This window comes from Mirounga leonina, unplaced genomic scaffold (assembly GCF_011800145.1).
Source record: "Mirounga leonina isolate KUSES-001 unplaced genomic scaffold, KU_Mleo_1.0 Mir_179, whole genome shotgun sequence".
NCBI lineage: Eukaryota > Metazoa > Chordata > Mammalia > Carnivora > Phocidae > Mirounga > Mirounga leonina.
In genome coordinates, this window is record NW_023270466.1 from 7008784 (window position 1) to 7024999 (window position 16216).

Below are 16216 nucleotides of genomic sequence, written 5' to 3' on the forward strand. Positions count from 1 at the left end.
GTGGAAGGTGGAGTTGGATGTTAGGTGTCCAGCCAGTAGTTGAAGTGGAGCTCTTTGACCAGGAAATCACTTTGTCAGACAGACCTCCAAAGAGTTCCAGGATCCTAAGGGTCCCAGGAAACATGTGCCCACTCGTCCTTCTTTGTGTTGTAGAGAGAGACCAAGGACAGCTGCTCCAAGATGGTTCACTTTGGCAGGTAGATGATGCTGAGCAGAAAACAATCAAGGTCCAAAAGACTCAGGCAGAAACTTTGACCTCCCCTTCCACACTCTGCCTAAAAGAAAGGGGAGAGCTGTCACCATAGATAACTATATCATGATATGAACTAGGTATGGTAGACAAGGAGCACAAACTAGCGTGGCTGTTTTGATCAAAGTTCTCTCTATGTCCCATTGTTTCCGAGTGGTCCGGCAAACATCGGTTTGCCAAACACTTACTCTCTTTCATCTTTCTGTGAATTGCTTTCCTTCCCTTTGAAGTCCCAGACCCCTACCCCCTTCTCCTTAGTTCAGAATGGCATATATAGCTAATTTTGCCTGACTGTCTTTGGACTCTCATGTCTATATTTCCCCATACATATAGAACTAAATTTGATTTTCTCTTGTTAATTTGTCTCATGTTAATTTAATTCTTGGTCCAGTTAGCAGAACCTCGAATGGCAAAGGAAAACTTTTTCCTCCCCAACAGTATCAAAGCCCCTCTCCCATTGTTGTCTGCAGGGCTACATTTCCTTGTCTATGGGGCAGAGTATGGCTTAGGTCTAGAGCCTGGAATCAGAAGAGACATTCCCGATTCCTACACACCCATGTTTCTTTCCCTTCATTCGGTGGTGGAACTCTGGGGGACCAAATCCCAGGCTAGTATTTCTGGCCTTTCCTAAAACTCTCTGTGCTGTTCTAACAAATAATATCACTGTTATGTAAGTGATATAAGACAGTAACATGCTGCCTAGAGAAGTATATTTTGTGCTTTGATTTTTTTCTTTTCTTTTAGCAAAAATTTGTTGTTCCCATCCATTTCTGCTAGGGCAGAAATAAAGTCCACTTAGGGAGGGGACCATTTTTAGCACAGTGTGGGTAGGCCTTGGCTTGCACAAATGAGGTGCCCCAGCCTCTATGCTGACTCTCCCAAGATTTTCAGACAGGGCCGGGTCTCCCTAGTGCAGAATGACTGGTGATTACAAATTTTATAAAACCTCACTGGATCACATGGTTAGTAGAGTCCTGAGTTAGAGGTGAGTCTGGATTGAGGAAATACTTTTTGCCTAGTAGAGATTACATGTATTATTAAACAGATTCTGAAGTCAGTATCATTTGTGAGATCAACTTTCTCCCAGCTACCCAGGCTGGAAAAATTAGAGTCGTCTGGAAATTTCTCTCTTTCCTTGATAGATAGAAGCAGTCACCAAATCCGACATTAGAACCAATCCCTCCCAGTGATTTTTTCCTTTCCATGCCCTGCCATCTCCATGGCATAGCACATGGTCTGGGAGACAGTGAGGAGGAAGGCATGGACTCTGAGAAAGACATTCCAGATGTGCATTTTGGCTCTGTCATGTGACTTGGACAAGCTAAACTTTATGCCCCTCAAGTTACTCTTATAAAATGGGATTACTACTCCTTACTTTGCAGAGCTACTGTGAAGTTTAAATGAAATAACATCTGTAGAAATACAGGTGACTAAACAGTGTAGTCCCAGTTATACATTTATATGTGACAATTAGCAAAAAAGAAATATAGGGATAGTCACCAAAATGTTAACAATGTTTTTATATTGAGATGGTGGATTTAAGGGCTTGTTTTTTTAATTGTATCTTTGTGCTGTTTTATACTTTTTAAATTTCCACAATTTATTACTTTTGTAACTAAAAATCATGAATTGGAATTAAAATTCCACCAAACCTTTAAGAACCAGCTGAGTTGATACTTCTTTTATTAAAACTTCCCAACTCTTCCCATTGGCAGAGAACCTTCTCTGAGCAAGTTACAGAATTGCTCTGAGACCTAGCTTGCTCGCCTATAAAATGAGGACTGGGGGCGCCTGGGTGACTCAGTCAGTTCATGATCTCGGGGTCATGAGATTGAGCCCCGCCTCAGGCTCCACACTTAGAGCGGAGTCTGCTTGAGATTCTTTCTCCCTCTCCCTCTGACCCTCCCCCACTTGAGCTCTCTAAATAAATAAATAAATAAATAAAATCTTTAAAAAAATCAAATAAAATAGGGACACCTGGGTGGCTCAGTCGTTAAGCATCTGCCTTCAGCTCAGGTCATGATCCCAGGGTCCTGGGTTCAAGCCCCACATCGGGCTCTCTGCACAGTGGGAAGCCTGCTTCTCCCTCTCCCACTCCCCCTGCTTGTTCCCTCTCTTGCTGTGTCTCTCTCTGTCAAATAAATAAATAAAATCTTAAAAAATAAAATAAAAAATAAAATAAAATGAGGACTAAAGCCTTTAAATGAAAAATATATATACAGTATTATGCATATATAATATATATTATACATATATATTTTATATATTATATATTGATTATATATTTTATATGTTCTCTATAATATTCTATATACATATATTTATATATAGATATAGATATCAATACTTTGGCTATAAGAAGTACTTGATAAAAGCACTTTTCTTTTTCTGAATACCAGAGACAAAGAAGCAAAAAAACAAAAAACTGTAACTATGTGAATGACTGTGTTCTGATAAAATTTAATTTACAAAAAGTCAGTGGGCCAGATTTGGACTATAGGCCATAGTTTGCCAACTCCTGCCCTAAAGACTTGATTAGATTCGGGGTTTGATTTTCTGGCAAGCCTTCTTCATAGGTGGTGCTGTGTGTGTTTCCAGAGGAGGTACATAATGTCTGGTGTCTCTTTTTCTGACACTAGCATCACTCATGACCAGTGCCTACATCCAGTCTTTAATTATGAGTTGCAAAAATGGTGATATTCTAATTCTATCATTTTTCTTCCTTTATTCTAAAAAACAAAACAAAACAAACAAAACACCTAAACTACAGGACTGCACAGAACACTGAAATATAGTTAATACAGAAAAGGTGAAGTAAGTGCTTGATTCTTTCTCTTTATTTACCAGATTTAAAGTAATGAGTTGGTTCCCTGGCATCCTACAAGGTGGACCAAAGACCTGGTTGGTTGTTTTTTGTGGTTTGTCTGTTTTTTGTTTTTGCGGGGTTTTTGGTGAGAGAATCATTATGAAACGTGGATTTCAACATTTTTTATTTGTTTCAATCCTTTGTAGTTATTATTCTTATCAGTGCTCAACATGGCCCAACTTTGGCCAGTGGGACCTCTTCAAGTTCACTCCTGGGTTCTTTGGACAAGATCGACAAGACTCCAGCAGTCTTTGCTAGTGTCTGTGTTTTTCCAGAATGAAAAAAACTGCTTCAGACATAGAATGTGCCTTTTCTCAGAGAAGCCTGATTCCTTTTAGTGGAAAACCACATCTAGAGACTATAGATTGGACACCAAGAATACTCTTTGTTACTAAATTTGTCATTATTTTTTTTTTTTAAGATTTTATTTATTTATTTGACAGAGAGAGACACAGCAAGAGAGGGAACGCAAGCAGAGGGAGTGGGAGAGGGAGAAGCAGGCTTCCCGCCGAGAAGGGAGCCTGATGTGGGGCTCGATCCCAGGACCCCGGGATCATGACCTGAGCCCAAGGCAGATGCTTAATGACTGAGCCACCCAGGCACCCCAGTTTGTCATTATTTCTAACCCTTTCTAGGGCAAAACTGGGGAACTCTTTTAAGTGAATATACTTCATGAGTCAAAGTTAGGATTATATGAGTTTTACTTAATATCTTTTATTTTGTATTTGGATTATTTTTCTCTGACACCGAATATCTTGATTCTTAACACATTGACTTTGTCCTCTGAGGTGTAAATATATTTGTTTCACTTTCATTTTCTTTTTAGAGATTGCATCTTTTTTAATTCTCTGTGGTTTAACTTTGTTTTATAAATGTATAAAACATTTACATGGCTTCAAAGTCAAATTTACAATAGAAAATTCATTCAGGAAAGTCTTGAATCCATCCTTTTATTTATTTATTTATTTGAGAGAGAGAGAGTTGGGGGAGAGACAGACAGACAGACAGACAGAGAGAATCTCAAGCAGACGCCATGCTGAGCATGGAGCCTGACACGGAGCTTGATCTTAAGACCCTGAGATTATGACCTGAGGCTCATCATGAGAGGAGTGGAGGAAAAAGTCAGAAGGCACACAGACAGAATGTCCTGAACCTGAGCATCCCCAGGAAGGGCTTGGGATTTTCTGGCTTCATCCTAAGGGGCATGCTTTCTTTGTCCACATGTTTCAGTGTCTGATGACAGAAAGGAGACAGAGATTCTGAGCTGCTGAGAGCCTCAGTTTCCTGAAAACTACCACAGAGCAGCAGCTACTGGTCAGCTAGGTTGCTGACCCTTGCCAAGCCCCAGCACCCAAAATGTATCCCCAAGTACACATATTCATTCACAGAAAACAAAAATGATTCATAAGGCCAAGTAACCAAGACTTTAAAGTTGAAGTGGTTTTTCCGCCCTTGTCCCCATCTGATAAATTCCTAGTCATCCTTCCAATATGCCTTCTCTGTAGAGCGATGCTCTCTTTAGAATTCTTCCCACCATAATTAGAAACAAGAATGATAACAATAATATTAACAACAGAAACTAACTTTTATCGGTCACTGGGGGCCAAGCAATGCCAAAACACTCTCCATGCCTTATCTCATTTAATTCTTACAATACCCCTTGGAGGAAGGTGCTGTCTTCATTTGATGGATTGGATGGTTGTAGGCTGGGGAAAAAAAGGCCTGTGGCCTCTGTCTCAGTGCCTTGCACACCTACTCTGTCCTAGCCCTTACTGCACCCAACTGGTCACCATCCATGTGCTCTGTCCTGCACAAGATTTTACGCACTGGCAAACTGAGAAGTTATTATATGAATGCTTATGGCCACATCATGCCTGAATGTTGAAGGACGACATACACAGAAGATCAGATAGACCAGGGACGCTCAGACGTTGGTGAGGATCTGCTCATAAGCCATTAGGCAACTAAGAACACAAGCCCACAGAGATACATTTCCAGCAAGAACAGGAGTACTGTTTCAGATTTCACAGCCTGTTACTTTAAAACAGTATGCAAACTTCACTCAGGACAAAGAGCCACTGGAGTTAAGCACGTGGTGATGAGAAAAGATTATCTAAGTTGGAACCAGAACCAAATACAAAGAGAATCCATGTCTTCTGAGAAAATTCACAGAAACCTTCAAAAGTCTCTGAAGAAAAACCTGTCACTGAGCAATATCCAAACAAGACTCAGAGCAAAGCACAACCTGAATCAGGCACCCAGGGAGACGGCAAAGGGAAAATGAATTATCCCTGCAAGAAACACAAATGTTTGGACAAGAAAATCAGTGCCTAATTGGTGAAGTACAGCCTATTGGATGAAGTGGGGCAAATCAAAGGAAAGTGGTTGAAATTTCCAGACTCTAACAGTCACAGAGAATCTTTTACAAGAAGAAGCCGAGATGGATGGCCTTCACCAAATAGTTGTAGAAGTCACTGAGAATATCAAGGAGGGCGATGAAGAGCGGCTTCTGAGCGTGAGCGCTCTTCTCCCCGGCGATGTGCTCCTTCCCCTTGCTCTTCCTCCATCGCTAGCACAGCCTGTCTAGGCAACGTCTGTGGCCGGCGCTGCCCCTACTCCCGGCAGACGGTGCCTGTCCAGGGTCTCCAGCATCAGAGTGCTTTGTGACCAGATGTCCCCCCAGAACTGAGACAAACACATGTACGCTCACAGAGGGTACACCCAAACCTGTGGTTTTAAGCTTATTTTGTAGCTGAAAAACAATGAAGTTGAAAAGAAAGGAGAAAACTAAACTCAAATGATTGTGCAAAAAAAAAGTAACTGGGGCGCCTGGGTGGCTCAGTCGTTAAGCGTCTGCCTTCGGCTCAGGTCAGGGTCCTGGGATCGAGCCCCGCATCGGGCTCCCTGCTTGGCGGGAAGCCTGCTTCTCCCTCTCCCACTCCCCCTGCTTGTGTTCCCTCTCTCGCTGTGTCTCTCTGTCAAATAAATAAAAAATCTTAAAAAAAAAAAAAAAAAGTAACTGAAGAGTCTGAAATTGACATATGTAACCACCATTTTCCTGAGGGCTCAGATACTGTATATAAATAGAAATAGATGTTATATAGATATTATATATCTATAATATATATAACTCTTCTCTAAACTAGATTCTAGTCTTTAAGCAAATGTAGCTGTCCGAAACTCCAGTGTCCCTGTACTTGAGATGCATTTAATATGCAGGAAAAATATTAACACAGCAGGGAAAAGTCCAAGTTAACAAATGGTGTCACTGTTATTTGTAGTACAATAGCCAGAAGTAAGCAAAATATCAAGGATATTAAATTAATTTTCTTTGTCCCATCCATTGTAAAATGGCTTTTGCAACATCTTTTAGTAAGAATAAAAGAAATCTGGAGACCTGGGGCATTAGGCTACATTTCCTCTTTAGCCTCCTTGAGGCTCATGAATCCCTTTCGTACCACCTCTCCGCACCCAGCTTCCTCAACTAATCTTAGTTCGAAAACCAGATTGGAGCTCCCACCACCGCCACAGCGCGGGAAACTGGGTCTTTAAGGATCGTCTAGAAACTGCAAATGCTTCCGGGCTGCTCCTTGCGCGCCCTCTGCTGGCCACACATGGAAGCAGGCGAAGTCGCCACAGAAAGGTAAAAAGAAAGGGTCATGTAAGGAAGTATTCAGGGTGATTGCAGAAGAAAAAAATTAAATAGGAACCCCCAATGACTCAACAACAAAACACAACCCAATTCAAAAATTGGCAAAGGATTTAGAAAGCCACGTCTCCAAAGACATATAAATGGCCAACAAGCACATAATTATATGTCCAACATCATTAAAAATTAGGGAAATACAATCAAAACTCCAATGAGATAATCACCTCACACCCATCAGAATGGCTACTACAAAAGCAAAACAAAACAAAAAAACACTCAGAAAATAACAAGTCAGACAACATGTGGAGAAATTGGAACCCTTGCACGAATGTAAAATGGTGCAGCTGCTATAGGAAAGAGTAAGGATGCCAGGACCATGGGGCTTGGAGAGCTCCAGGCTGGCGAACACATCAATGATGTGTGAGAGGGTGGTGCACCCGGAGAGGGCATAGAAGCTCCAAGCTCCTTCCCACACACCGCTTCCTATGCATCTCTTCTTTCTGGCTGTTCCAGAGCTGTATTCTTTATAAGAAACCAGTAATAGAGAGTCAAGCACTTTCCCTGAGTTCTGTGAGCCATTCCAGCAAATTATCCAACCTGAGGGAGGGGGGTGTACAAACCCCTGATTTCATGGCCAGTTGGTCAGCACAGGACGTGGGATTGGCATCTGAAGTGGGGGAAGTCTTAGGGGACTGAGTCCCTCACCTGTGGGGTCTGCACTAGCTCCAGGCAGTTAGAATTGAATTGTAGGACACCTGGTTGGTGTCCAGAGAGAATTCCTTGATATGAGATTAAAAAAAAAAAAACAAAAAACCCACACATTTGATGTCAGAAGTGTTCTGTATACAGAGGAAATAAATTTTAATATCCAAAAGAATTAAAAGCAGGGTCTGTACACACCTCTGTACACCCATGCTCATAGAATTATTCATAAATAGCCAAGTGTCCATTGACAGAAGAATGAATAAGCCAAATGTGGTATATGCATCCATATGATGAAATACTATTCAGCCTTCAAAAGGAAGAAAATTCTGACATCTGCTACAAGGAGAAACCTTGAGGACATTACCCTAAGTAAGCCAGGCACAGAAAGATAAACACTGTACAATTCCACTTAGATATCTAGAGTAGTCATATTCATAGAGACAGACACTAGAATGATGGTTGCCAGGGGCTGTGGTGAGTTACTGTTTCATGGGTGCAGAGTTTGTTTTGCAAAATGAAAATGTTCTAGAGATTGCTTGCACCACAATCTGAATATACTTAACACTACGGAACTATACACTTAGAAATGGTTAAGATAGTAAATTTTATGTTCTGTGTGTTTTACAATTAAAACTAATTTTTTTTAAAAAAAGATTTTATTTATTTGACAGAGAGATAGAGAACACAAGTAGGCAGAGTGGCAGGCAGAGGGAAAGGGAGAAGCAGGTCTCTGCTGAGCAGGGAGCAGGACATGGATCCCAGGACTCCAGGATCGTGACCTGAGCTGAAGGCAGCCGCTTAACCGACTGAGCCACCTAGGTGCCCCAAAACTAAATTTTTTTAAAAGGTAATTTGAAATAACACATCAATATAATCATTCCTTCATTTGCTACTCTGTCCCACATCTGGCTCAGCTTCTAGAAACTTAGAAAGTGAGAGCTAGCAAGGATTTGGAGATCCAGTTCAACTTTAAGATTAAAAGAATGGCGGCCACAATGGCAAGGTAAGCTGTGAGGCTGTCAGGTGCTTAGTGGTGGAGGTGGGATTAGAACGGCTCCTGTCTCCCAGACTGGAGCCTCGCCCTGCACCACAGCCCCAACAGGGATGGCCCACTGCTTTATTTTAAGTAGGCTCCACACCCAACGTGGGGCTTGAACTCATGAGTTCAAGAGTCGCGTGCTCTTCCAACTGAGCCAGCCAGGCACCCCAGCCCATTTCTTGATGGAAATGAAAATAATAATGTTCATCCATTCAGGGCTCATTCCCACACAGGGAATGAGGTCTGGGAGGTCAGATGAGCCTATGAAAAAATGTACCTTTGGTTAAAATCCAAGTGATCTGAATTTCAAAACCCCCTGAACAAACCTGGGGATACGGGGAGAGAAATACGAGCTACTTAAATGTGAAGAGGGCACATGGAGGTTTTTTCCCCAATTGAGTTATTTTGTAATATTTTCCAGCATGAGCCTTAAAAGGAATATCACCCTTCAGGCAGTCTTTCTGCCTATCTACAATAATATCACAGTATGAGACCAGCATATAAATTATTTTTTATTTTACTTTGATGATTGGGAAAAGATACCAACATATATGATCAAATGAGAGCTAACAAATAACTTGCAGTTAATTGGCTAATTTTATTAAAATAAAGACCTGTTTGCTTAAATTGAAAAGAAAATGGTTCTCACTGGCACTTCGCTTTGGCTGGGATCCTTGAAATGAAGGCCAAGGTGCTGATAATAATCACTCTCACACCATTGGCCATTTCCATCCTCTTCAACGCACCTGGTACTGCAGAACAACAGCTCAGAGATGTGGCTGGGTGACCAAACGGTCAGGGCTCTGCCCGCACTCGGTTACGATCCCTTTAATCAATGGTCTCCTCTGAAAGATGCACTTTCAGATGGTAAGGCTTTGCCCAAATATGCTTCTCGGGGCTAAGGATGGCTCACTGTGCAGTAGTATCTGAGGTAGGTTCTCTTCGCAGCCAGCAGACATTCCTGCTGTGCTTTAACCAGGGGGCTTTGTGCTGTTGGTGACCAGAACATCTGGCTTCACATTCCTACAGCGGGGAATGCCCCTCCACCCCCATGTTCCCAGGCGGCAATCCTGCCTCAGATTCTAACTCTTCAAACCCAGAGGAATGTTTTCTTCATCCACAGGTTGTTTAGGGTTTGATTGGCCGCTCAGAGTTAAAAAGGAATATCTCAAGCCCCCTGCCATGCTGAAAGGAGAAAAAAAAAAAGTGAAAGTAAATAAACTCATAGGTAGTACCACCAGGTCTGTATAAAATATACATCTTTATAGACCTAACCAGCTTAATTTGAAGGGAGTGATTGAGACCCCTGTTTTTCTCCTAGCTTGTGGATTACTTGATGAGAATTACCCCCTCTTACTTAGAAATCTTTTGGGGCAGAAAAAGAATAGATCAAATCCAATACAAAACTTTGGAGAGAAAATAAATATTTGTTTATTATTGAGTAAACTATACTATTATCCTAAGACAGTGTCTCATCTAGGACCCCAAAATGCCTTTCAAAAGTATCTCAGCCCCTCCTCCCAATATCCTTAATGTTGGGAGCAGGACGTCAGTAAGGCTCACTTCACAAAATGAAGGCAGACAACTTAGGAGCCTTTTTTTTTTTTTTCTTTTTTTTGGTGAGAAAGACACATGAATTAAATTCAGATCTCAGCTCCTTGAATCTTCATCATACACACATCCCCATGATCCACGGAGCATGTCATAAGAACAGATGAACTGAGTGATTTAAGTAAAATTATCTTAGAAACTAAAATGTCAAAACACCTCCCGTTCTTTCACTTGTAACAGATTAATCACACTTTTTAAAATTCATATTTTACTAAAATGAGTTCATTTAGAAATCCCACTTACCAAATATTTAGCCCTACAAAGTTTAACACAGAGAAAATGTAGTCTCCACCAACTAACATTCCAATGTAGGCAATGGAAACATTCTGCAGAAAAAGAGAGAGGATTAGTCATTTTAAAAGGGAAGGATTTAGGGGGAAAATATATATATATGGTAAAATCTGAAACCAAATATTTTAGTTACTTTGCCCAGAGACTTGTACACAGTTGCTGTTCACAGAATGTTGAATGAACGAATAAAAAACCGCTACATACGGCTTTATATGGCATGGTAATTACAGAACACTGCAGCATTCATGCCCCTTACAGTTAATACACAGGGAAAAAAGATGTAAGAGTTGAGTTGTAATCAGCTTTCCAGATCCCAGCTCTCTACCACCATTGGGTAGTGAATTTTAATCATACTGACCCTAAACTTGCATGGATTAGACATCCAGCAAATTCCAAGCAGTGCCCTGCCCTGTGTATTCTAGGAGGGTCTACGTAGTCAACAGACAAGTCTCCTGTTAGAGCAGGCGGTCCTTCTCACTCCTCTCTTCGTGTGATTGGAAAAACAAAGCAAGGGATAGAGCACAGAACACCCCACCCTCCTCTTCATTGTTGTGTGTACTCAAACACACAGATACAAAACATACCTACACACAATCCATGAGTTTAGTACCTTATAACTGAGCATATATCTAAATTAAAAACAGTTCTTCACAAGGCTTCCCTTTCTTAGTCAACGGGTTCTCCCAGAAAACCAAGTTGTACAAACAAGGTACCAAACAAGGTATCTTGGTGAGTGCAGAAATTTGGAATATTTTTCTGCTTTTTTTACTTCATTTTCCCAGACCATCCCCTCCTACTGCCCCCAAATTAAAGGTCATAATTTGTCTCTCCTTTTTTAAATTAGCAAGCCCTCCCTCTGTTTCATGGATTAGGGTCGAGAGGATCTAAGAAGAGATCACTCAGGTACAGCTGAAAAGGTCACAAGCCTCCACGCTTCCTATTCCACCTGTTACAACAATAAAATCGAACTCTGCTTCTCTCGTGAAGACTGGGCTCACGGCCAGTTCCCCACTTCCCAAGGCTTCACCCACTTACCTTGATGGCTCCAACCACTGCTGTTGTGAGGGCGGAATTGTAATAGCTGCACAAAACTGTGGAGTACATCAACAGAAACCTGGGGCAAAGGAAGGAAACACCTGGATGTGTGCCTGACTGTGCCGGGTACCCCAGATTAAGAAGAGTCTGTGCATGACCCACCCACAAGTACTTTGAACAAATAAAAAAGAAAAACATCCCATAAAGATTTTATAACCTACATCTTAAAACATCTCCTTTATAGCTCCGACTTTTTACAGGAAAATGGTCCAATCGAACATTAGCCAAACTTCCTACCTTAGAAAGTTTGTTCTGTCTGTGCATTTCCCATTATGTTCCCATGTAAAGGGGGTAAGGATGGGGAGTTTTTTATTTAATGGTCTGAAATCTTTTTACAGCTACAGTGGTCTTTAATCCTCTGTGTGCATCAGAAACACCTGGCACATTTTGGGGGCAGCTGGGTGGCTCAGTCGGTTAAGCGACTGCCTTCGGCTCAGGTCATGATCGTGGAGTCCCAGGATCAAGCCCCGCATCGGGTTGCCTGCTCAGTGGGGAGTCTGCTTCTCCCTCTGACCCTCCCCCCCTTGTGCTCTCTTTCTCTAATATATAAATAAAATCTTTAAAAAAAAAAAAAAAAAAAGGAATCACCGGGCATATTTTTAACACAGGATGCCTGCCAGAAGTTCTCCCTCATTGGGTCTGAGATAGGGCCACTGGCTGTATGCAGCAGCAAAGCTCCACAGATAATACTAACAGGCAGCCAGCTGAGAACCCCTGGTGGTTAGAAGGGAAAATCAGCGAGGGATTGCTGGCTTTGGATAAAAGAGACTGAAATTAATGGATTCCACAGCAATCAGACAACAAAAAGAAAAGGCATCCACGTTGATAAGGAAGGAGTCAGACTGTCACTATTTGCAGATGACATGATACTCTATATAGACAACCTGAAAGACTTCACCACAAAACTGCTAGAACTGATATGTGAATTCAGTAAAGCTGCAGGATACAAAATCAACATACAGAACTATCTGTTGCATTCCTATACACTAATAATGAAGCAGCAGAAAGAGAAATTACAACAACCCCATTTACACAACTGCACCAAAAATAATACCTAAGAATTAACTTAACCAAAGAGGTGAAAGACCTGTACTCAGAAAAAAAAAAAAAAAAAAAATTGAAGATGACACAAAGAAATGGAAAGACATTCCATGCTCATGAATTGTAAGAACAAATGTTAAAATATCCACACACTATATGCTGGCTAACTGAACATAATAAAAAAATAATATAAATAAATAAATAAATAAATAAAATAAAAAATGTCCATACAAAGCAATCTACCTATTTAATGCAATTCCTATAAAAATACCAACAGCATTTTTCACAGAACTAGAACAAACAATCCTAAAATTTGTATGGAACCACAAAAGACCCCAAATAGCCAAAGCAATCCTATAAAGCTGGAGGTATCACAATTCTAGACTTCAGATTATATTACAAAGCTGTAGTAATCAAAACAGTATGGTACTGGCACAAAAATAGACATGTAGACCAATAAACAATAGAAAACCCAGAAATAAACCCACAATTATATGGTCAATTAATTGTTGACAAAGGAGGCAAGAATATTCAATGGGAAAGACAGTCTCTTCAACAAATGGTGCTGGGAAAACTAGACAGCAATGTGCAAAAGAATGAAACCGGACCACTTTCTTCCACCATACACAATAATACTCAAGCTGGATTAAGGACCTAAATGTGAGACTTGAAACATTAAATCCTAGAAGAGAACACAAGCAGTAATTGCTTTGACATTGGCCATAACAACATCTTTCCAGATAGGTCTCCTGAGACAAGGGAAATAAAAGCAAGAATAAACTATTGGGATTACATCAAAATTAAAAGCTTCTGCACAGCAAAGGAAATAATCAACAAAACTAAAAGGCAACCTACTGAATGGGAGAAGGTATTTGCAAATGATAGATCTGATCAAGGGTTAGTCTCCAAAATCTATAAAGAACTTAAAAAATTCAACACCCAAAAAGCAAATAATCCAATTTAAAAATGGGCAGAAAACATGGACAGACTTTTCTCCAAAGAAGACATCCAGATGGCCAATGGATACATGAAAAGATGCTCAACATCACTCGCATCAGGGAAATGCAAATCAAAACCACAATGAGAGGACAGAATGGCTAAAATCCAAAACACAAGATACAACAAGTGTTGGCAAGGATGTGGAGAAAAAGAAATACTCGTGCACTACGGGGAGGAATGCAAACTGGTGCAGCCACTGTGGAAAACAGTATGGAGGTTCCTGACAGTTAAAAATAGAACCACCCTATGATCCAGTCATCAAACTACTGGGTATTTACCCATCAAATATAAAAATGCTAATTCAAAGGGATACATGCACCCCTATGTTTACAGAAGCATTATTTACAATAGCCAAACTATGGAAGCAGCCCAAGGGTCCATCCACTGATAAACGGATAAAGAAGAGGTGATGTACATATACAATGGAATATTACAAAGCCATAAAAATGAATGAAATCTTGCCATTTGCAACAACATGAATGGAGCTATAGAGTATAATGCCAAGTGAAATAAGTCAGTTAGAGAAAGACAAATACCATTTTATCTCACTCATATGTGGAATTTAAAAAACAAAACAAGTGAGCAAAGGGGGGAAAAGGGAGAAACAAACCAAGAAACAGCCTCTTAACAAAAGAGAACAAACTGATGGTTACCAGAGGGGAGGGAGGTGTGGGGATGGATGAAATAGGTGATGGGGATTAAAGAGAAAGGAAAGGAAAAGAAAAAGGAAAAGGAGAAAGAAATTAATGGATTCCACATGCCAACAACACCCCTATGCCCTATGACCAGTTAATTCATCAGGCATTCAACACTGAGCACTATATTGACACTTACTGTTAAGAAAATGACTACAGAATTGTGACCAAGCACCAGTCAAAAATATATATAGATATAGATATAGATATATAGATATATAGATAGAGAGAAGAATACAGAATCCAATCAGAAGAAATGTGTTCATTCCAATCAAGAAGTGAAGAAAATTAGCTGCAATCTAAGTGGAGTGCAAAATTCTATCCACCCAAAAAGATACAGAGAGATCATAAGGTGTGTTGGATTTTAAAGCTAAATCCCAGTTAGGAGGCATAAGCCTGGATCCCCCATTGGCAGAACAGAGGGAATCAGACTCTTAAGAAAGAGCTCAGCCCACGTCGCTGTGTGTTAGATAGTCTCTTCCTGCAGAAATTTAGTGCCCAGTCCCCGGTCCAGGCCAGAATCTCTATTAATAAGAGAATCCAGATCACAAATCAACACAGTAACCACTTTCAGCCTGACTATGTTTCTTAGCAGAGATGGTAAAGAAAAAATCTTAGAGATAAAGCACACCACGCTTTTATGTTAAGGAATAAACTCAATTATAAACTTAAATTCTGTAATCTTCAGAATAACACACATCTCTGTTATTAAAGTAATCACAGCCATTTGACAAGTTAGAGGACCCGACATCTTGGCCTCTGTGGTTTGAAACTGAAATGAGCAATTGGATTAGACTTGCAATTTTCATTTGTAAGAAGTAAGAAAATCCGTGTCAGTCTAAACACAATATTTGATGTTTAAAGGAAGCTGATTTACCACATTTCTAAGTTTGGTTTACTAAATTGCAAAGAACTGCTTCGGTGTGTGGAGCAACCTGGCTCATAAGCTTTGCAGAGGGCCTCATTAGGGCTTGGAGTAGCTGGAGAAAAATCAGGTGAATCAATTTGTAAATGCAGTTTAAAAAGCTTAAATTTTTTTTTAATTCACTGAGTGGTAAAAGAAACCAACTTACAGCAAGTGTTTAGGAGATTTTAATCAGCTAAACTTGAGTTAATAAGACATTAATCAAATAATTAAATGTTATGTTAGTACAAAAATTACTAGCTTTATAAATAGAGCAACAGTATTTATAAATTGAACCTAAAGCCCTAAAAAAAAAATCTAAGGTTTTTTAATGTTTATAATTTTAATAAATTCAACATGAATTCAGAGCCCCAGGAACTATAAATAATCCTATTCATGCATAAAATAAAAAGATTAAAAAAACTCAACGTGATGTTACTGAGTGCCTACTCTGTTCGGCCCAGATAGTAAGAGTAGATAACCCACAGCATCGGCCCTGGAGGAGGTGAGTCTAATAAAATACTAGAGATTACAGCACAGGGGAGGGGTCTAACCCAACTTAGCGGACACAGAAAAGTTTCCTGCAGGCTTCCTAAATGAATGCAGCCTTAAACCCAAGGCAATCATGGATATTATTTTTATTTTTGTTTAAAAATTCCTACTCCAGAGTTCCAATCATGCAACGTTTTCTCCATCCCACCTTTTAGTGAAACCACCTCCACCTGCATTCAGAATTGGCTGATCCCTTGGATCCATCCACCATGAGTGTGGGCAAGTAGGACACACACTCACCAGCTGGGCTGAGGACAGGAGGAGACCCCCTCTCTGAGGCCTGGGGGCGTCTGAAATAGCCACTGTCCTAAGGAGGGCCTCTAGACAAAAAGGCGGCACTTCTTAGTATAACCACTAGGTGTCGCCAGAGAGGGCAAATATAAAACCACAAGGATCAAAGTAGTGTATTACAATTTTCTAAGAAACGATCTATTTCTATATGCGAATAGGCACCTATGTAGTCCTTTGGCTAAGACGACCAAGGGTCTAAACTAAAAGAACCTCCATTAACTCAGTTCA

General features: G+C 40.4%; 1 protein-coding gene and 1 pseudogene across 2 annotated transcripts in view; one reads left to right on the forward strand and one right to left on the reverse strand.

Moving 5' to 3' along the window:
• The first annotated feature begins 4911 nt into the window (after positions 1 to 4911).
• LOC118023359 lies at positions 4912 to 5875 on the forward strand (annotated as a pseudogene).
• A 3133-nt stretch (positions 5876 to 9008) lies between these two features.
• SLC35D2 (solute carrier family 35 member D2) overlaps positions 9009 to 16216 on the reverse strand; it is a 50914-nt gene continuing 43706 nt past the window's right edge. For both annotated transcript variants that reach the window (XM_035024459.1, XM_035024458.1), the window contains 3 exons: positions 11447 to 11525; positions 10364 to 10446; positions 9009 to 9694 (listed from right to left, as the gene is read on the reverse strand). In XM_035024459.1, the coding sequence (XP_034880350.1) occupies positions 9592 to 9694; positions 10364 to 10446; positions 11447 to 11525 (265 nt within the window). In that variant the 3' untranslated portion in view covers positions 9009 to 9591. The remainder of the gene's footprint in view (positions 9695 to 10363; positions 10447 to 11446; positions 11526 to 16216) is intronic.